At 41.1% G+C, this 21,932-nt stretch overlaps 1 protein-coding gene and 1 long non-coding RNA gene across 5 annotated transcripts; one reads left to right on the top strand and one right to left on the bottom strand.

The window, feature by feature from the left end:
• Positions 1–3,159: 3,159 nt before the first annotated feature.
• LOC6500527 (mucin-5AC) lies at positions 3,160–21,488 on the bottom strand. Of its 3 annotated transcripts, none has more exons than XM_001953359.4 (7): positions 21,287–21,488; positions 19,120–19,569; positions 13,738–14,273; positions 9,223–9,457; positions 8,022–8,728; positions 7,486–7,591; positions 3,160–4,437 (listed from the first exon to the last, which is right to left on the bottom strand). In XM_001953359.4, the coding sequence occupies exons 2-7, from the start codon at positions 19,178–19,180 to the stop codon at positions 4,121–4,123; spliced, it is 1,962 nt and encodes a 653-aa protein (XP_001953394.1). In that variant the 5' UTR covers positions 19,181–19,569; positions 21,287–21,488; the 3' UTR covers positions 3,160–4,120. The 3 variants fall into 3 exon arrangements, with proteins under 3 accessions (XP_001953394.1, XP_014766597.1, XP_044571280.1); XM_014911111.3 differs by having other exon boundaries at positions 21,312–21,488; XM_044715345.1 differs by lacking the exon at positions 21,287–21,488 and having other exon boundaries at positions 19,120–19,743.
• LOC116656566 lies at positions 16,753–17,932 on the top strand. Of its 2 annotated transcripts, none has more exons than XR_006507224.1 (2): positions 16,753–17,092; positions 17,170–17,932. It is a non-coding gene; the product is annotated as an uncharacterized LOC116656566 (long non-coding RNA). The 2 variants fall into 2 exon arrangements; XR_004311526.1 differs by having other exon boundaries at positions 16,970–17,092; positions 17,167–17,932.
• Positions 21,489–21,932: the final 444 nt, after the last annotated feature.

Below are 21,932 nucleotides of genomic sequence, written 5' to 3'. Positions count from 1 at the left end.
GCAGGTGAAAAGCGCACATAAATGCCAGAAGTTATGCAAGTCCTTAACTTTCATGAGTATGCCACGCTGACAGACGAGCATTTTGTCGGCTGGGGCGGAGAGGGACGGGTTGTTGATGAAGGTCCGCGCGGGAAAGGATGAAAAAGGACGAAAGGATTGGTTGAGTGACGCCAAAGCAAAACTGTTGTGCAAATGCAGATGGAACTGGCTGCTCCCGGGCTGCTGCACTGGCTGGGAGCAAGTGGCGAATCACACATGTTTGTCATGTGAACGGCGCTGCCTCAAAGTGGTGTCTGTCTGGAAGTCTAGATTCAGGTTGAGTGCCAGTTCGCTCGAAAAACTTTACACCACATATGCAGAGACCAAATCGAAACAAAAACGTCCTTCCAAACAGATCTTAAGCTTAAAAAAAAGGTTTATACAATAATTCCACTCTAAGAATATCATTCTGCAAATTTTGTATTAATTTTTTGTGAAAAATATCCTTCTTGGAACATAGTTTTTTTTCAAGTGCCTTTACGCCTTGGCGGAAAGCCTCGTATTCTTATTCAGTGCGTAATCTTTACCTTTTTCAGTTTCGCCATGCACTTTCATTGCATCCTTTGAAGGAGGAGTCCCCGGAGCAGACGGAGCTTGTATCGGGAAAAGTTGCACCTTGAATTCGCCACTTTGTGCCACCTACTCCCGTTGCCGCACTTTTCGCCCACTTTGCCACCAGTTAAGTAGTTGTAAGCTGCATAATGTATTTACGCAAGCACCGGAAATTGGGTGCCACGAGCTGGGTGGCAACGCAACCATAAAGCCTTGTGGCACCCATCGTGCTAAACGCGGATAGACAAGTGTGATCCTTGCGGATGCCGTCGGGATGTTAGATGGGGGGTGTGGATGCGGGCACTCTTTGGTTTCTGCTGGCATATTTTATGGTGTTCTGAATCCAGCTAAATTGCAACAACTCGCTCCTGCGGTGCGGATTTGATTAATATGCAACGTACACGTAGTTCGGCAAGTAGAGGTTTACGCGGATGTAGATTGCACCCAAAATGGCAGAGATTTTACCAGGTTTTAAAGTTTAAACTTTAAAGAATACTTACCAATTTAAGTTTCTGCCCCGTAGCCAAAATTTTTATTTAACTTTCTTTTCTTCATTCATTTACATGACTTACCACAAAAAAATAAAAATAAAACAAACAGGCTGTCTTAAACAGAAATGAACACTGAAAGGGTCACACAACTAGAAATAGAAATGTTACGCCGGAAGCACAACAAGATGTGCGGCCTAATACAGTACATCACATGACCATAAGTTCACCACTGTTATAACCCTTCCATGCTTGTACAATCCACATTGCTTATGCCACACTTTAACCGCAGAGAAGGCACAAAAACAAATTATTGGAGAGGCCTTAAATGACACTACATTTCCTCCCTTTGCTGTATATGCAGATTGTGGCAAATTTTGGAATTCTTTGAATGGGAATTGTATGTTAATTTCTTGTGTAATTGGCCAACATTTAGTTTTTAATACTGACTCGACACGACACTGGAATGGGGGAGATAGGGAAAGTTGAATGCAAATGGAGGGTGGTTGTGGAAGGAAAGAATGAAAATAAAGGAATAGGTGAGTTTTTGGCGATACCCGTAGTTTCTGGCCTCCACGGCCAGGATGCTGTTACTCCATTTTGCTCCCATCATTGTCATAATCATCGCCATAGGCAACCCAGCTAACCAGCCACCAGCCGAATTGTGCGGCAGTATGCAAATTAACTTAAATGTCAACGTTGGTAAAATTTTAAAAACGACAAAAGCAGAATTCCATCCGAAAACGGGTGGCAAACGTGGCCGGCAATGGAAATTCGTTGAAAAATTGTGCACCAAATACAAGGGTAGGGCGGTGGGTTGAGGGCGTGGTGTGCGTCATGCGGTGCGGAAAGGCTGGTGACAAACTGCAAACGTCAACCAATTTTTTTTTGTACCCACACTTGTCTGCACAAAAGCGGAGAGTGAGTGAAGCCCCGGTGACAATGATGTTAACTAGAGTGTGAAAACTATGATTGGCTGACAAGGGCGGGATGGGCCGTTGCGGAGAGAGGGTTGCCGGGGGCTATATGTGTAGTCTGATTTATGCCATATTCTTGCTCATCTCACCGCTCAGGGGTCGTCACCCGCCATCTCCTGCCGCAAATCCCCTGTCTCATCACTCTCCTTCCAACTCGTCAACCACTTTGCGTGCGCTTGTTGAAACAATGCATTGCAATGCCACGAACGATTTTCATTTCCATTTTGATTTTCCCTTTCTTTACAGTTTCCATTTCCTCAAATGCCCCAAGCCCGAAATTATCGTAGTTGGGAAAAACAAAACCGGAGTGTAACTGCGAAGAAGGAATAGTTCTTAAAGCCTTCTTTTAGAATCTGTGTCAGCTATTAGGCATATTTAATGAGCAAACACTAAGCCCATAGTGCTTTACTAAACTTAATTAAAGTTGAAATATCAGAAAAAATGATAAAAGCTATATAACTCCATTAAACCTATTGCTGTCACACGCATTTTTCCGCTCTTTTGGATTTCATATAATGGAATTAATTAAAATGAAATACCCAAAAATACATTTGAAAATTCACAAAAATATCAGTCGAATGTCCAAACCAAAACTCATTTATCTGTATCCCAGAGTATAACTTTTTTGTATGGTTTATGCATGGAAGAACCCCTCCTACCAAATAACCACTGAAAATAACCATTTGAAAAAGTTTCAGGGGGAAGGGTGGTAATATTTTGACATCCAGTCGGTTGTCCTGGGATCCTAGTTTCATATGCATCAGCTTAATGCGTTGTTAGTAAGAATAATTTGTGTGCTTCGTTATTTTTTGTGTGGCAGTTTTTGCTGCGATCTCCGGGTGTGCCAAGTGGCGGAGCCACAAATGAATATTTAACTAACTTGTCCACAATTCTGAGGCGGTGCTTGAATATTTGAGTTGACTGACCACCACGTAGCTCCATGTGTAGAGTGTGAATATTTTCAGCAAAAAACTAGATTGTGGGCAGTGGTGGAAAAAGGGCTCTGCCACTTTTCACACTAACCATGCCTTCGTCTCACAATGATCTGAATTTAAATTGGAAAACTTTCCTTGAAACGAAAAAGGAAATTAGTTTGATTCCATTGAAGAAATTGTATTTTATTTATTTGTATTTCTCTTATTTGTAATGGCTTAAGAATTATTGCAAACACTTCAAATCATTCCAATTGATTTTCCATTTTATTTCGATTTTAATTTGCAGTTACCTTGGAATCTGTTCGCAAATCAAGTATACGCAACGTTGGAGCAACTCCTTACATTTTTGTTTATTTAGTTGATTAAATTTTCTGTTTTGTTTTAGGTTCTTGGATTCTTTTTCTCACTTTTTGGCGTAGCTGCGTCTAAAATTTTAGTAAGTCTTTTATATACTAACTAATGTTTACATTTTCTTTTGGCTTGCGTGGATTATTTAGTGGAATAGAACGCAGTAACACTCGCTTATTTACACAGTTGTTTTTCTTGTATTTATCATTTAATATTTATGCATAAAGATTAGCCGTAAGTCTTAATAAATCAGGGTTATTCATATTTCTGAAGGTGTACATACATATTTACAATTTATATCTTAAGGAAACTTAAGAAAAATGGCATTGACCAAAAATAATAATACAATTTAAAGGAATTTATGATTTATTTTGATTTATCCTTAGGGAGCTATTAATTTAATTTTAAAATTTCTATCAATACCTTGTTGAAGGTGTTCAAATAACTTATATGATACAACCATGGCCAATTTGTTTAAAGTAGGGGAAGTAGTTTTGTCCTTGGAAGGAGAATACTGTGCATTCTATTTACACAATTCTTGCAAATGCGATATGCTCGAACTTAAGATTTACTTTAAACATTAATTTACACTCAGATGGAAAACCATTATTAATCTCGATTATTTCGAATAATATTATTATGAATGAAGAGTCCTATGTATTGCCTCGATGATGAGTGTGTATCCATTTTGTGGTAATATTTGTATGTCGGGTAAAATCCTTATGCATAGCCTCCTTTATGGAATAAAATTCATCTTTTCCTGCCTTAGCCGGATGGCAACTCAAGTCTTGTCCTCGGCCACTTTGGTGGCACTAATTGAGCTGCTGACTCTGATGAAGCTGGTCCTTGATTTTGGCTCGATATTACCTCCTTCCGACAATCCTGCCCCTGCTCCTTTCACAGATTCTTTCCGGTATACCCTTGCTGCGGCAACCTTGCCACCATTCGGCTGGCAGATGTCCCTGGCCACGGCGCATTTAATAATCCACAAAAGTGTCAGAAGCGTTGAAACATTCCGCCAGTGCAAATAGCCGTGACATCCAATTAGCGTGCTCCAGCTGACACTGCCGGACTTAATGGCGGAGGCGGAGTATTCACCTGCCGATCAGAAAAAAATTGGGACAGGTTAGCAGGGGTGCAGAATTTTGAGGTTTTGGCTTTCCAAAATCCCTACCACCAGCAGCCGAGCAGAAAACCAATATCCGCCCAATCCTTTAACATTGCAATCAATTTTATTTTTGCTTCAAATTAAATCTACACCGACGCGAATCCAATGCGGCTCAACTCGTCTGAACTCGATTGGATAAATAAAGTGCCCATTGTAATTAAATATTTCTATTGCAAAATTGAACAGCAAACATGAGTGGGTGTGTGTGCGGTTTTTGCTCATGTATATGGATTTATGTGGGCGTACCGTGAATTTCGAATACGGATAATATGGCTGATGGATTTTTGTGGCGTCCGCATCAAATGCGCACATAGCAAATATTGAAAATGTATCGACATTGGCTCCAAATTAACTGATAGTATCATGGCAAATAAACCCCGATGATACCCGCCCAGCTCATTAGAGTCTAAATATTATTTATTCAGGAAAAACAATGGGAAAAAGGTTATGCAAATTTTCAAAATAATAATAAAGCTTGAAATATTACTCTTTTAAAATACTTTCAATCAAAGTTTTAAGAGTTTTTTTTTATTTCCGGGCAGAGTTATTGTGGCTTATTCAATCCATTCTCCATACTAATATATTGATTCTATTGAACTTCCTACTTTAAAGAGGCCGTGTGGCAACCGTAATACACTACCCCGAACAAGTAAAGAGCCGACAAGTTAACCACAATTAGGCCAAATTAATTATCAGTTTCGCAGTGCTAGCTCTTCCATTACCCCGAGTATCAATTACCATAACCACTATACATATGTATCCTCTGGCAACGGTAACAGAATAAAGCTAGTCATCGCAATTTGAGCCTAAAATGAGCTGCGGTCTGTGGAATCATTTATGCAATGTATAGAACGCTTGTCGAATATGCATGAAATTATTTATTTAAAATAATTAAACTTGAATAAATTTAAGCACCGACCGCACTCTAACATTGCCACTTCACAAAGGGAAAGGACGCGGGTGGCAAGCGAATAAGCAAATTAATTATGCCAGCAGAGTGGAACTGGACCAGGGCTAGGGCCCTTACTGATTCAATAAATCACAGAGAGAAGTGCAATTATAATAAAAATGCCTGAATAAATAAATGATAATATCATTAAGTTATTAATAATCATTTGTCATTGTGCAACGCAGCACAGTGCCTTGCAACGCAACGCAACGCAAAAATTGTAACGAGCCACAACAATTTCGAACCAGAAATGACATTAAGTTTATTAACCTTTTCGCACTTACGTACGATTCGCGGAAATGTTATTAAAATTATGTAAAAAACACAAAGTAAAGCGGGAGAGATGGCTCTCTTCACGCTGAAATTTCATTATTGTTTGGCACTCAGTCATGGCTGACTCTCACCCACAACACAGGCACACCAACATGCCTCTAGAGTATTGTTTTTCATTATCCTCGGCTTTAATGTGTTTTCACTCATTTGCCCGGCTTAACGCCAGCAAAAAGCGAGTGGCTCTGGCTCTGAGCCTTTCTTTTATCTACGTCAATTAGTCGAATATTAAAAATACATTAATTCCGTGTTATAAATGATGTTTGCCTTCAGCCCGAAAACAATGCGGCCATTTCGCTGCAAATTAAATTGTAAATTTAATTTTAAAATCTTTGAGATTATTTGCCCTTTCTGATCTGGACATGAGTACCTCTCATCAGTATTGTGCCTACCGGTGCTTATGTGAAAAATGCAAGACAGCCCGGGTGGCATTTTTATGGCCATTATTTGTAGCTTGACAGCCATCGCCCGGCCTACGGAACCTGTACCTGTCTGCCCCGAGTCCTGCTGAGAGTCCTTGTCCTTCGTCAGGTGTCATCAGTCACAATCGCCCGGCATTTGTTGTGTCGCCTGTCTCAACTGAGTGTGAGTTTGCACCCGACAGAGTCGAATCATATTGTCAGTGCCGGTGAAGTGGCTTTAAGTAGCGTGCTTCAAACGGAAAACGACAGGCTACAAATAGCTGGCAAACACAGGCGAGCACATGTCGGAGTTGACAGCCAGGACCAGGAACTGGATCAGGAATAGAAATAACAAAAAAAGCAAGGACCAGCGGGGCTCTTGGCCAAACGATTTAAATACAAACGGAAATTGGTGACGAGTTCACTTAAAGAAAAATCCAGACTGTTAGACCAGATAATAGAACAAAATTTGTTAAATATTAAAACCCGCCTAAGAATATGAGCTGCCTTCCAGTAAATTGAGTTATTATATAACAATTCTTTTATAAAAATTTCTGAAGGTGAGAGAAATAAATTTTTAGTTTATCTGTAAAAAGACGGATAGACAAATTGGAAGAAGAAATGGATATTCAGACAGATAGCTAACCATTACGTTGCGACATTTATAGGTCATCATCGTCGTCGTCCCAGTCTCCAGTCTACAGCGTCATGGACATTTACCTCGGCATCACTGTCATTGTTGTCAGCGTCCTTGGTCCTTGTTGTCCAAGTTGCCTGGCGGACATTGAGCAAATAACGCAATTGTGGCCATTTCGAGATAACAATAAAACTGCAACCGTTTCTTGCCTCGTCCCCGCACTTTTGGCTAGGTTCGGTTGGGTTTGCTTTGGTCTGGTTTTGGTTTTCATTTCGTTCCAGCATTGTGCCATTGTGTTTGCCATTCTAGGAAATTGTGTAAACAAAATGAAAACCTCTCAAATTGCCGGAACAGTGGTTTCGTCCAAATGGAAAGTGGCAACAAAAAATTATTCAAATTCCCAGATATTTCTCCTTTAATAACATTTTCAAATTTAATTAACCTTTTTACCGTTTTAGTTCTGCCGCTTTGGCATCCACTGTGCAGATATTTCGCGAAAATCAAAAGTCAAAACAAACACAAACGCATCCGAATAAAATTCAATTAAGCTAAATGAAAACTTAATTCAATTGCCGGGCCATCCAGACAAACAGTTAACGCCCGGCCCACCACCACCTATTTTATCCCGCCACCGTTCTGGCCGTTCTGGCCACCCCCTTACCATTTAGCACGTGGAGCACAATGGTGCGTGGCGCACTGTTCGAGGGGCTGCATGTATAGTTGCCGGAATCCAGCTTGACTACGGCCGGAATGATGAGCGAAGCCGCCTGAAATTATATAATAAAATCATCAGAAACTCACTAAAAAAAATGAATGCGTTTTAAGTAAGACACAAAATGTATCACCAGATATAGGTAGATATAATCAGCTCAGGTTCTGTTTTCTGATCTATCTTTTCGATGTGGGACTTAAATATTTTGAAAAAATTTCTTTCAGTGCATACATAAGCGCATGTATTATGCAGAAGCCGAGACAGCCGTCAGACAAGATCAAGTGAGGCCGTATAAAATATTATAATTTGACAAACGTCGACAATAAAAATTTAATAAAAATTATTTTACTTGGCACGCATTCACGCCAATTTGTGTAATGAAAAGGCGTTTAATGGGAAATTTTCTCAACATGAAGGGCGTGGCCCGTTGAGGGGCGTGGGAGTGTCTGGGTGTGTGGGCGGATGTGATGCGGTAAGCCACTTACTGTTATCTGCTTAATGAAACTGCTGCTTGGTAGCAGAGTTGTCGTTGTTGCTGCCACAGTCGTTGTTGTTATTTCCGTGGAGTCGGTGAATGTTGTTGTTGTTGAGGTGCTCGTCACCCAGGTGTTTGTTGTAATTGCCGAGTCACCTGTCGCCGCCATGGAGGCTGTTGCCATTGTTGTTGCACCCTCAGCGGATGCCACTGCATTTGCAGCAGCTGTGGATGCCAAGATGGGCGGTGGGTTGGCCGAAGTCGGAGATGTTGCATCCACATCTGCAGCCAGCTCAGCGGCTGTCGTCCCGGCAACAGCGCCACTTGCCACATCATTCGGTGATATGGCATCTAAAATGTATGAACGTGTTATGGTAGCCAACCCATTAAGTGCCTCCAATGCCGATTTGGATGTCGAAGCTGCTGCTGTTGATCCAGTGCTGGATGTGGTGGAAGCTGTTGCTGCTGGTGTTGTTGTTGTGGTGGATGTGGTGCTAGTGGTGGTGGTGCTGGTGGTTGGCACTTCCGCTGGCAGCTCAATGCGTTCAATTTCCGTACGCCAACCGCGACGATTATGCAAATAGATTTGCTTCTGATTGTAAAACCAATTAATGAAAAGCGGCGGCTCCAGAGCCTGGCTAATTATGCAACGCAATTTCACTTGACTTCCGGCCTTCACATGTCGCGTTGACTCCCCAATTAATTCGGTTTTCGGTTCTATGGGCGACACAGTGAGCGAGACAGGGAAAGTGAGTGAGGTTTGTGAGGCAAGAACTCAAACACAGATTTCGAATGCAGAGTTGGGTCGACGCGAAAGTGCATCGGTCATTGATTTATTGTCTCTGTCATTGTAGATTTATAGGTGTGGTCAGAGGCTTGGGTTCGGGTTTGGCTTTGGTTTTGATTTTGGCAGATGAAGGCCAATAGGTCATTGCAATGTTTGGACAGAAAATTGGAGCAAAAGATAGGAGATTTACTCTGAACACACCTGCATGCATTTTACATTCCACCTTAGTGTTTTTCATTGTTGAAATAAAAATTTTCTTGATTTATTTTCCTTTTAAATTTTGGTATAATAATAGACTTTACAAACTTTGACTCTTAAGTTTCTATATTTTAAGTTAGGTCATTTTTATTGAATTAATTTGAAACATGCGTTCGGAACCCAGATAAGTATGCTATACTTTTTGTGCAATTTACCATACACTTACCAACAATCCTTAAGTGCACAATTGCACTGGCTTTGGGCTCCGTGGACACCTGACACTCGTAGGTGCCCTCGTCCTTCACCTGAACGTACTTAATCTGAAGCGACCAACGCTCAGGATTTGGCGAGAAGACCGACTGGAAGCGCTGATCCGCAATAAACGTGGTCTGGTCCACGGTAAGGATGTGACCGTCCCGCATCCGCAGCCAGGAGATGGGCTTCTTCACCAACTGCTTCACCTGACACAAATGAGACAGCAAGTTTGACTTCAATTATCGAAAAGTCATTCCAAGTGTGGCTTTCATTTTTAAAATTAATTCAATTATCCCCCGCTCAGAAAGCTATCCAAACAGTAAATCCCAGCTGTCCAACCCGAGGAATGGTCAGAGCGATGATGGTTATTACAATAATGACGATGACGTCAGCAGGACTCTGGCTTGTTTACGTTTCTCTACCTCTGTTGTGTGTTCTACGGTCGAGTTTTGTGTTTGTGGTGGAAGGAGTATTACCGGGAAGGCGGTAAACAATCACGATAACAAAACGACGATTCATTTATGTCAATAATGGCAATAATAATTTAGTGGCAATTGGTTCAGGCAGCTTTCGATAAGAGAAAACACAATAAAACCCATTAAATATGAGACTATAGAAACGGAAGTTCATTCTTAGAGAAGGATGAATTATTATTATTTTGATCAATTGTTAGTAAAATATTCTACTCAGTTCAAGTAATGAAATACATAGGAAAAAAGAAAATATCTATAAACTTTTAAAATAAATAAATAGTTTTATGATTTAAAAATATATTACACGTTTTAGATTATTTGTTCTTAACGAGTTTTTTTATGTAAATGCAGGGCATTCTAATGTTTTGCATTTGTTCCGGTGTTTAGTCATCCCAAAAGCGCGGGTTATTATAACCACTGGCCGAAACGGAGGCGACATGACAGAGGCAAATGACAGTCTTTTGAACCACTGTCATCAAATACATTGTCGGTGTCAGGGCCCAGACAACGAGGACCCCAGCTCTCCGACGAAGACGATGACGACGACAACGTCATGATTAGATACTATAATCATTTGCGTTTTATGGCCTTGTTGTGGTCGCGCCACTCTTATTATTGTCTTTGTTGTTGTTGGTATTATTGTTGTTGTGGATGTCGCCAAGGAAGAGGAAGTGCCAGACACTGGAACTCGAATGGCTCCCGAGCTCCACCCACATCCATTCACTCTGTTATTGCTGGTTGAGCACGTGCTGTCAGAAACTATCTATTTTAAATGAATATGAACATCTACGCTCTTGAGAGACAAATCAACTCACTAAACCAAAGCCTTTAGACAATAAATTTGATTGGAGATAGTAGCTTTAAGTTGTCAGGTCGTATTAGAGTCAAATAGGAGCGTTTAAAGAGCACTGCTTATATTTTTTGTTTGAATAAAAATAATAAACTTTCTATTCATTTTTTCGCGTTTTAACTCAACCAAAAACACACAGATTCTCCATTTCATTTTCAATTTCCCGTTTTCCTTTATTTTCCATTATTTTCCTTTTCATTTGGGCCTGGCGGCCCATCTGATTGGCGGCCCTAATGCATGTTTAATTAATCATTTCCCAGTAGATACATGAGCTGACAAAATTTCCATACAAAATGTTTCTCATGACTATCTATGACAGAATCGAAAAATCATTGATCGGAGCCACTGTGCGGTGTGAGAGTTATTAAATTTCACCAAAGCCAAAGCCACATTGAGGCCGGGATGGGCCAGGACTCTGCCGGCTCTAAGGACATTATTATCGGGCTGAGCATCGACATTATACTCGGCATTAAGTAAAGATGCTTATCCACTTGGGCAGGGAGCCAAGTCAGGACTTCGAGTACGTGGCAAGTGTAAGTAAGTCGGCTGCTACGCCCTGCCTTTTGTCCTTGCGGCTGACAAATATCCCTGTGTGGCCTGTCTCGGCGCGGGACCTGCCTGGCATTAGCTAATTTAAATTTCTCGCCTCTCTCGCCGTGTATATTGCGTTTAATTCCGCCATAAAGTGATGGGCTGTCGGCCGTTATCAGATGCCCGAACGTTTGCCATTTAAATATTGTTAATTAGTTTTAGCTGCAGCTAAAGCTCCCGAAAGTGTGTCACATCCTAGCGGGTGGCTCCTAGCCAGACCAAAGCCCTGCCCCCATCGGTGGCCGTTCCCTAAAATCGCTTTGTACCACCATCGCTGTCGTCATCATCAGCTACAGATTAGGGCTCCGGGTGAGCATCGTTTTCCATCACAGTCGAGCAGACAACAAAGTTTGCTCATAACATTGCGAATTTTCGTCTAAACTTGTTTGCAAATAATTTCTTTTATTTTGTTGATTCTCTTCTGTCTTCTGTGCAGCGTCTTCCTCATTCTTTTCACACAACAATACACCTCAAAGTGCCTGCCTTCATGTCTGCTTCGAAATAACCCAACGCTACAACGAAAAAGTACAAAAATGAGAGAAAACTTTTCGCTGACTTCGCCGAAAAAAACGAAAAGAAAAGAATGACAGCGGATGGGGGTGGAGGGTCTGTCGATTCTGGGTAAAAAATATTCAAGTGCTTGCAGGCAAAGCATTTTTGCGGGATTCCCCCACACTTCCGATTCCCTTTGTACCGTCTCGATTCGTTATACTTCAGCTGCTCTTCTTTGTAACGCCCACGGTCTCAAAATGTATTATTAATTGATTAGGTTTAAGCAGATTTGAAGATTATTTCGGGCATATAAATATACACGCGATTCCCTATGCCAACAGGCATCAGCCATCAGCCAAAAACGAGTATGGTATAGTCGAGTATCGGGCGTGTGCGTATGTATGTATTCAAATTATCTGATAAATATTTTATAGTTGATTGTTTTTCGCTTTCGCCCAGGGGAAGTTCATGGTTGAGGAAGCGCTTTGCCGTCTGGGAACTCTGGTCTCTCCAGCACATATTCGATATTTGGTTAAATTTGCATACTTATTTATGCTAGAATTGAGGCGATAGATAGGTCCTTGTATTCAGGCGATAGTTAACTCTAAGTGATTTTGAATACAAAAGGCAAGAAAGTGGGTTTCAATTTATACAAAACCATTAACGCATTTAGCCAATTTTGGCATAATTTGTTTCCCCTTTATGTCTGTTTGCTGAGACCCAAACAAATAAGAACTGAAATGAATTGGAAAATCGGAAAAGCGCTTTCGCAGAATGCGGCAAGTAAAGGTAAGTAAATAAAACCCTTTTCCCCCTCGCTGCGCAGTTGCATCTTTTAATTAACTCGGCACCACGGCCCCCGCTGACTTTTCTCACAGCTGACTTCCTCCGAATGAGAGTTTCCGGGGAAAGTGTCTGCAGCCGTCAGTTAGAAGGAATATTTATTTCTGAAGCCCTGCGTTCCACTGCATGGCTCTCCCGTAATTTCCTGTCCAAACAGTTAGCAGCAGTCCTGGCACTGGCAGCGATACCATCCAGCTGCGCCAATTATAATTTTCAATGCGAATCGCGGATATGCAAGACCTGCAGATGGGCGGATCTGGAAGCTGGGGTGGCAGGCGGCAGGCGGATGCAGCAGGCGCAGCGCCAAGGAGCAGAAAGCGCGTAACTGAGTTATTAGCGGATGCCAGAGCACTGCCCGCGCCCCATCTTTCTCCTAGTTTGTTGCTCACTCTCTTACTCCTTCCAAATTTATGCGTACATATGTAAATACGTACTTGTGTGCAGAAGGGATATATAAATGTATATAGTCAACTATTTGGGTCATCGTTTTTGAGCAGCTTCAAACAAAAATGTGTCTCCCTCGGCTTCTTCAGCTTCCTCTTGTACTTTTTTCCATGTCTACACAGAGAATAACAAGATTACTTTTAGTTTTTGATGGAGTTGAAGATTAAAATGGTTGCAAAAATTTCAACTTGTTTACGGGTCGTATGAGTAATATAAAGGAAATCTCTGGAAATTGATCTCTGGAAACGATTTCTTAGTAAATCGTTTTTTATAAAAGACTAAATTTTTTGAAGTGCAATCTCAACTGCTTATGTATGCCCTTTGGCCAGGGCGTGGCATCGACATCAGCATCGGCAATTTCCGGTTTTGTTTTCGTTCAGTTCCGACAGAGGCCAGCGTAAATTAGTTCAAAGCTCTAAAATGGTAAAAAAAAAAACCGAACGGAAGTTGTGCCAATCGATGCCACATCCCCTGGGCTCTACATCCTGAGACCCTCCCATAACATCCTCTTGCGCGAAAAACTGATTGGACCGAGCCGGAATTGTATAATCAGCTGCTTATTATAAATTATCAATGATTAATAAAAATGCCTTTGTAAATATTTGCAGAGCCAACAAATTGCCGGGAAACTTCTTCTCCCAGATGGATGGATTGTTGGGTAAACAGTGGAGCCCGAAAGAGTTTGCCTGACTGATTGAATTTTCATGGAATTTTCCGAGCACTTGTGCCAAAGAGTTTCCTCCGGGATGTCCTGGATATTGATTCGAATTTCGGTTCTGTGAACTCAACTTACGTTGCATGGCAGATAGGCGTGGGTGCCGGCTTGGCTAATTATTGTTTGGTAATCATCTATTGTCGGCGGTGGCTTCAGCGTGGTGGTTGGCACAGGTCGTCGAGTGGTGCGCCTAGTGGTCGTTGTTGTCGGAGCTGGCTCAGTGGTGGCTGTAGTAGTGGTTGCAAACACTGGCGGTACAGCTAGTGTAGCATTGTCGCCGTGCGTGATTCGGTAGCTGTGCTGCTCATGGACATTCCGATTGCTCATAATCAGATTCGCCTCGAGGGCAGCGGTCAGGCGCTGATCGCCATTGTTGCTGATGTTATTAATGGCGACATTGTGCTCGGAACGATTCTGGGCTGCATCCAAAGCCAAAGCCAACGCTGCAGCTGCCATTGTTGGCCTAAATGCGGCTGCTTTGTCCGATGTCCGGGCCATTTGCGTTGTCGCCGGAATTAATGCCTCGCGCCTTGATTGAGTTCTTTGAAGGGGTCGCCCATTTGTTCCGCTGCCGTTTAATATTGATGTCTCTTCCGGCTGGCTGGCTCTTGTTTCTGCAAGAAAAAAAGACACAAAAACGAAGAATGAATAGGTTGTGAGTGGAAATGAATGACTTAGTGTTTTGTTGACTGGCCGTTGTCCCTTGTTGGGCTCCCAAAACGGCTTACTTATATTTCGAATCCTCTGATCCCCATTTATCTGAAATACTCGTTACGACAATTAAAACGATTTACGGTCTCCACATTTCGGTTCAATAAATTAATCTTAATTTTTCGACAACTACTTCTCAATGGCCAGAGCTTAAGTCGAGTTTCGGCGGAAAGTGAAATTAATTAGCTAATTACCGACTTGAATTGATTTGCATGTACTTGAAGCTGAGAGGGTGTCTAACTTTAACAAAAGCGCGAAGTTTGAGCCAAAAAGCTGATAATTGGAATAAAATTCTTCTTGGGTCGCCTTAGTAACTCAAGGTTGGGGGAGAATTTCGTGGTACTCCTCGATTCATGGCCACCTGGAAACGCAATAAAATATACACGAAAATGGGTAATAACTTATGCGCCTTTGACATACGATTCGAGTACTTTTGGGGCTTCCTTGGATGCAGATTGTTGCACAGGAAGAAATTGTGGTATCTTTCTATTATGTTCATATTTTAGAGAGAAAAATTAAGCACACTCTTTTATTTCTTTAAAAAGATTGTAAATAATAATATTGTGTTGTACATATATCGAAGTATTTCTTGAACACTTCTATGTACACTTTTCGCTGCATATATTTGATTCTTCGCCCTCACATATCCAGACAGCGAGTAAAGTTGCCAAATTGGCGCCATAAATTTTGCCAAAAACTTTTGCAAAAGTCAAAGATAGAAGCAGCCAAAGAGAAAGTAAAAGTGAAAGTGCGAGAGTCGGAAAATAGTTTTCAGTCTGATGATAAGAAAGAAAAGTAAAGCGAGGGATGGCGTTGCCTTTTTCATTATTTTAATTAAAATTGGCAGATATTTTTCTTTTATTGGCAATGCGAAGAAAAAAGTACCTAGAGGCACCCAGCCTTAATTAACTAATGAACAGTGATCCTGCAAATTCCCTGCATGCCAATCATCGAGAGCTCTTCATTACCCATTGAGTGTGGTATGGAGAGGAGAAAGTTCGCCATAGAGACGGGTGAATAGATGGGACCTCCGCCATTTTCTAATCAAGTTCAGCGTATTTTGTTCTGCTCAAAGTAAATGCAAAACTCTGGAAGCCTCTTTTAACGGTCCCGGCCAAGTCGTGCGTATGGTATATGGCCTGGGTGTGTGTATAAGAGCCGCAGCGGGTGTCTGCGAGGGAGTGTGCGTTATCATGTTTTATGTTTATGCTTCGTGTACGTGCAATAAAGATAAAGCGATTGCATATAAAAAACTTTTTAATTGCCTGCACTAATGATGCACTGCAGCCAACTTGATTATAATAAAGTTACAAAAATTCCATTTCCCCTCAAGCACAGTGGTAAAAGGATATGTGAATACTTGAAGTATTAAATATATGAGACTAAGCCTCATACATTGAACTATATTTTAAATGCTTATTATTAATACTACTAATAAACTTTCTTTAAAGGATACATCTTTTCACCCTGAATTTCTTATGACTATACATGACTTTGAACAAAAATGTATATTTATTACTATTAAAGAAATACTTTTTGTTCAACACTACGTATACGTAATCCGTTTCATCTTCACCTTGCATGTTATTATTTGGAAATTAAAAATTATCCCAAATTAGAACTGTAAATAATCTGCATATTTTATCCAGAATTAGTCTCATCTCAACCCACTGTCCGGCACTTCAACTCATTTGCCCGCAAAACATATAAAAACCAACAGCTGGTGGGAGACAAGCTAAGGAACTCGGCAGCAGACAGAGCGGTGGGCGGTCGGAGTGGCTTAAAGTAGGCAAACAGAAGGAGGGCGTGTCGACCAGCGATGAAACAAATCAAAACAGCGTAAAAAAGTGCAATAAAACAGGCGAATTACTTGAAAGTCCGGACTCCGGACCTAAGAAAAAATGAAAACAAAATAATAAACTCAAATTATTAAGAAAAAAATTATCATTTAGGCCAGAGCTGCATGATGGGACTGTTAAGGGAACTAAGGGTCTGAAAGACAGGCGACTGAGCGGTTGGGGCCATGGAAGGGGAACTGTCGGGGCCCTTAAAAATTTGCTTAATCTTTCCGCGCCAAAACAGAGAGGAAAGTCGCAAACTAAAAAGTTGTAAAAGCAGGCACGAACACAGACCTCCTTTCCCCGCTGACACCGCCACTGTAAAAACAAATTGTGCGCAAAGCTAAAAAATAAAAAAAATATGTATATAAAAAACCGGAGACACAAACAGTTGCGACGCGGGGCAGAGTGAAGGAAATCAAGGCGAACACTCGACGGAGAACGGAGAAAAACTTGCGTAATGAGGCTGATGGGGCGGAGAAAAGCGGATGGGGAAACTCACACATAAAATGAGCCTCATCATGCAGAATTTCATTGACTCTCCACGACGAGGACGATGATGGGGAAAGTGCTGCTGGGACTTCAAGGAAACTTGAGCGGCATCCTTACACTAAAAATTAACCGAGCAGGCAAGCTCCCAAGTCCCGCGGGCATTTTTAGTCGAAAGTGTTTTAATCAAACGCCTCTCTACACTTGCCCCAGCCGGAAGCCGGTTCGGGGTCAAAGTTGCTCCTTAGTCTGTTTTTGTTTTTCTTATTGTTGTGTAGTTGCTTGTTGTTGTTTGTCAGACTATATTATTGTTATGAGAACAATAATAACAACCAATGGGGAAGGAGAGTACTATGCGAAAAATCGCAGCTGAGAAGCGGATTGCTCTTGATTGTGTGAGTCTTTTCCATGTTCTTTGATAAAACTTTTCAGATGATAAGAAATTGTAAACATCTTCTTTTAAATGCAGCAGTGATGCCGCTCATAACCCGAAATGTATTACCTGAGGAACTCTTTTCAAATTACTAAGATTTAAAGCTCAAAAGCTCATCAAAAACAGACCTAATAGGGCAAGTAAAAAATTCCAGTGTATTCCCACGGCAGACCGACTGACTGATGTCCGTTGTGTCCGTCTTGGGCTGACAACATTTCGACACTTTTCCTAATTATGATAGGCATGTTGCCGGCATGATGAGCCTAATTCTGGTGCCGACTATTACGATGATGATGATGATGGAAATTGGCTTAACCCCAGGGCGCTCAGCCGCAGTTATGAAGCGGCGCAATCTCCGCAATGGAACGGAAGGACAAGACTAAGGACTCTCGGCCGGACACTCTCATCAAAATGCCAGCCTAGTTATCACCCATAATGATGACGGCCGCAAAGTGTGGATGGTGTTGGAGAAGAGACGACCGAAAGCAGGGCGTAACTTTGTGTAATAATTGTTGTTAAGCGTTTAAGTCGGGCGTGCCACTTTGGCGGCTAACCGAGTGGCATCTCGTGGGAGAATAACCCAGGACTTGAACAACTTATCGCTACCGCAAGGCAGTCAGCCAGCCGAGTAGCCAACGAGCCAAAAAGCCAACAATGGAGCGAAGGTCCAACGGAATCTGTGGTTGAGTTAGGTTCGTTTTCGGGACTGGCTCTTCTCGGTTACTTCACTTTTTGCTACAAGCATTCAATGGTGCTCAAGCGGGCAGCTGAATTTGATTAAACAAAAGCGAAAGTTTTAAAACTTTTTTATTCTCTCGTCCATTTTTCACCCTATCCCCATCCCAATCCCTACCCTACCCCATACTTGTTACTTTGATTGTTGTTATTTCTCGTTCAATTGGCTGAATCTCCTCAAGCGTTTCGTTCATCACTTTCATGGCCAAACAAATCGAACAGCTTCCGAAAATGGGGTTAGTGGTAGTGGTATATCCTGGGGTGTATCAAAGTTTCATGCTTTTAACACAATTTAAAGCATCCAGTGCCACACCCATCAAAGCTAGTACAATTTTTCCCCATTGCTCGACCTTGCTGCAGTTCCCATTGCTATTGCAACTTTTTCATTAAAAAAACAAAAACCAAGAGAAAAACCTATGAAGGCAGGCCCAGAGGAATGCAGCGTTTGATCGAGTTTGGTTCATTGATGAAAATGTCGAGAGTCACTTTCGTTATGCTTTGGTCTTAACTTTTAGTTTAGCAATTTGTGCCCTTTCATGTAGCCATTTTGATTTTAATTACCTTTCATTCTCTCCCCTTGTTTTTCATCTCTATTTTTTCATTTTATTCGATAAAAACTGAAATTCAAGGACCTCATCAAAGCTTTTTTGAGATATTTTTCAGGAAAAAACGAAGCAATTCTGACTATAAAAAAATGAATGTTAGTTTCAACTACAATTTCTAAATTCCAGAAGCACTTTTGTTTTTAAATATTGACCAGGTAAATATATACGTTTAAATGAAATTTTTTCCTGAATAAATTCGTCAGAGTTCCTGTTCTTAAGATGCCAGATGAAAAAAACTTTTTTCTTCAAAATAAATCAGAATAAATATTTTCAAAATCATTTTTTAATTTTTTTTTTTTCCAAGAAAGTACTTGAATTTCCCGTATGCATAAACTTAACTGCCAAAATTCCAGGATAATTTAAATTGACCCTGACAAACCCAAGCAAAAAACGTTACAACCGAGGCCTGCTTATCCTCCCACTCTGTCATATTTGGCTTTACCTCAGACAGACGGACCTAAAATATTCACAAAGGCCAAATACACACGGCAGAAAATACCCTGAATTCACCCACAAAATGCTTTTAAGCCGCGCATATCAAATTATTTTTAAGGAAAACACCAGAAAAAGATTCTGGCAGAGAAAGGCGGGTCATTTAATATGCGACAAATGTATCGTAAGAAATAATTTCATATTTGACGCAGCTTACCCGGCAAGCAGATGAGCAGGGCCAGAAGGATCAGGCTTCCCGGCATCCTGGCCAACTCCATTAAAGTGCCAAGCAAATTGATAATCCTTGCTGCGTGTCGGTTCTGGGATTGCGAGCTCCGCGTTCGCGTATCCCGTGTCGCGTTTCGCGATTCGGTTCCTTGGTTCGCGGTCCTTGGGCGGCTAAATCCTTTGGCCTTAACTGGGTCACATTGGCTGTCGTCTGGCGGCGTTGTGCCGCTGGAGCCTTTGCAAATTTATCCCTGCCTCGGCCCCTGAACGGAGCAGTATTCGTTGCTCTTTTTAATATGGCGTATACGCCTTGACACGAACTGCAGCGATATGTTCTTTTCCTTCGCGTTGTTGGCTGTTCTTTGGCGCACAAAATCGCAGGGTTAACATATTTTCAAATTGCACTGCACGGTAAGCTTGTCGAGGCAATCTAAAATAACTAAAAGCGAAAAATGTCGTATGGTAAGCTGGGCAGCAAGAACAACACGTGGCCAATTTTAAATATTCCCACAATTCCTAACCGGTCGAGCAAGGCTCTGTGTTTTAGGTCCCATACTCGTATTCCTCTACAGCCATCCTAAATTCTCTTGCTCCTCCGGTCCGTGCCCCAGTTTATGGCCGGCATTTTCCGCCGAGTCCTGTTTTTGATATGTTTGTGTAAGTTTTTGGCTGGTTTCAGCAATGTGGGTGCTCTTGCCGTTAGTTATCCAACCGAGATGTTTCCCATTTCATATTCCCAAAACTCTAAATACTTTAACAAAATGAAATTTTCAATGAATTCATTGAAGAAAATTAAGAATAATAGACTTAAGTTGTCTGTTATTTAAAGGAAATATCAATAAGACAATTTTAATCTTTAATCATTTAATTCAGACATATTATTAAATCAAGTTGACATAAAAATACAAATCTTTAAATATAAATAATTAAATAATATCAAGAACCTTTTTTTTTGTTTTTCAATGCGTTTAAACGGAAAAAATATAAACAGAAAACTTATTATCGTTATGAAGGAGAAATTGATTTTCGGAATCAGACCACATGTAGTTGGGTAAGCTTTGGCATGAGCATTCCATTTGGCCAACCGTTGCTCCCTGCTTGTGTTACCTCATCTTTCTTTTACGCCCCAGACTATTTGGCATTAACGAAATTTATTTATGCGGGTGTTTAGTGGGGCGTAAAAGGAGTACATATGGATGGCCGGCCATCCGGCAGCCATCTAGGAAGCAGGCGAACACGCCCACTTCCCAACGTGCCCACTTACAAATGCAGGACACGCGCAGGATGAATTGAAAGGATTCTCGATGGCTAGCCCAGGTGGAGGCCGATCGGAGCCGAACGAGTCTGGCTGCGAATAATGATTTAAATGCTGTTTTGTCTTTGCCAACAGATGGGCTTTGAGTTGGTCTCTGTTCGTGAGTGTGAATGCGAATTCGTTGGCCAGTTTGAGTCTGAGTCTGAGTCTGAGAAATGCCAGGCATACATAAGTAATGGCGGCGGAGTAGGTAGCCCAATGAAGCGTTAACTCAAATGTTAAACAAATGTAATGTTCCGGACGACTGGCTCATATGCATTAGGGCTGGGAAGGAGTTGGACTTAGAGCCAGAGCCGTGGATAACACAAATAATATTAAATTGATTGCACAAACAAAGCAGAAGCGGAAGTGTAAATGATTTAACACAATTCCTATTTCTATTCGCATTCCGCATCCTCGACTTCTGACTGCTGTCCGTCTTGGATCTAGCCGTCTGCTTTCCGGAACACTCAAACACTTGGGCCTTGCTCGACGGAGTGGAATGCGGGAAATTCTTGTGTCTTGTAATTTAGTTTATTTCGATTGCCGTTCAATTTTGAAAATCGGTCATCAATTTTTATTTTATATGGTTGTTTCGGTATTGTTATTGTGGTTGATTGTTTATTGTTGCAGTTCTTGGTATTATGAATTCAGTTTATTGGTAATTTTAATTCATAATATAATTTTATTAAATTTAAAACTATTTTTTTTTTATAATTTGATTTTGATTTAAAAATAAAAATTTTTCTGTCATTCTTAGTTTTAGTATTTGTTCATATTTAAGTCACTTGTAAACTTTTGATTATTTTTACTTTAAATTATTCCTTATTTTTTTTTAGTGCATTTTTGTTTTTTTATTTACTTTTCATTTAGATTATCTTAATTACCCCGCAGCACAAAGTCAGATCACTAAAATTTGTCAATGATCGTTCTTGTTAGTATTTTTGTAAACCATTTATAACTGCCACTGTTAGACCAATGCATTTAAGTTCAACGGCTTGAAAGCGAGAAGCGAACTGCGCTTGACACCGGCCAAAAGGAAACTAAGCCAAATGGCGACACCTTAACAGGCGAAACCAATCGGGTCCGAAGCGAGCCGAAGGGTGCGTTTCGGTGGCGTATACGCAATATTCGTAATTTCCCACTAACAGCTGTAAAGCTCTAACAGCAAAAGAGAAAATGGCTGAGAGCGCGCTTCTGCTAAACTTTAACAGTTAAAGTGATGCTGCCAATGTTAACATTGTCATTTATGCTAACGAAACAAATGCAATTACACGCGTAAACTGTTCTATTGTTATTTGGCATGTTTTATGCATTGGGTAGTTAGGAAAATTACTCATTTGGAATTTCATGCAAATTCCAGCATAAAATCTGAACGAGCCTGGAGACCTCCGGCCCATCATTATCGTTTAAGCCTGGTCAATTAAATGTCAAAGGGTTTGGCAGCCGGAAAACCTACAATTATGGCATTTTAACAGCGCGATAACATAATTCCTCATTAATGGCGG

This window comes from Drosophila ananassae, chromosome 2L (assembly GCF_017639315.1).
Source record: "Drosophila ananassae strain 14024-0371.13 chromosome 2L, ASM1763931v2, whole genome shotgun sequence".
Classification (NCBI taxonomy): Eukaryota; Metazoa; Arthropoda; class Insecta; order Diptera; family Drosophilidae; genus Drosophila; species Drosophila ananassae.
Note: the sequence above shows the minus strand (reverse complement) of the source record. Positions and strands in the feature narration are given on the sequence as shown.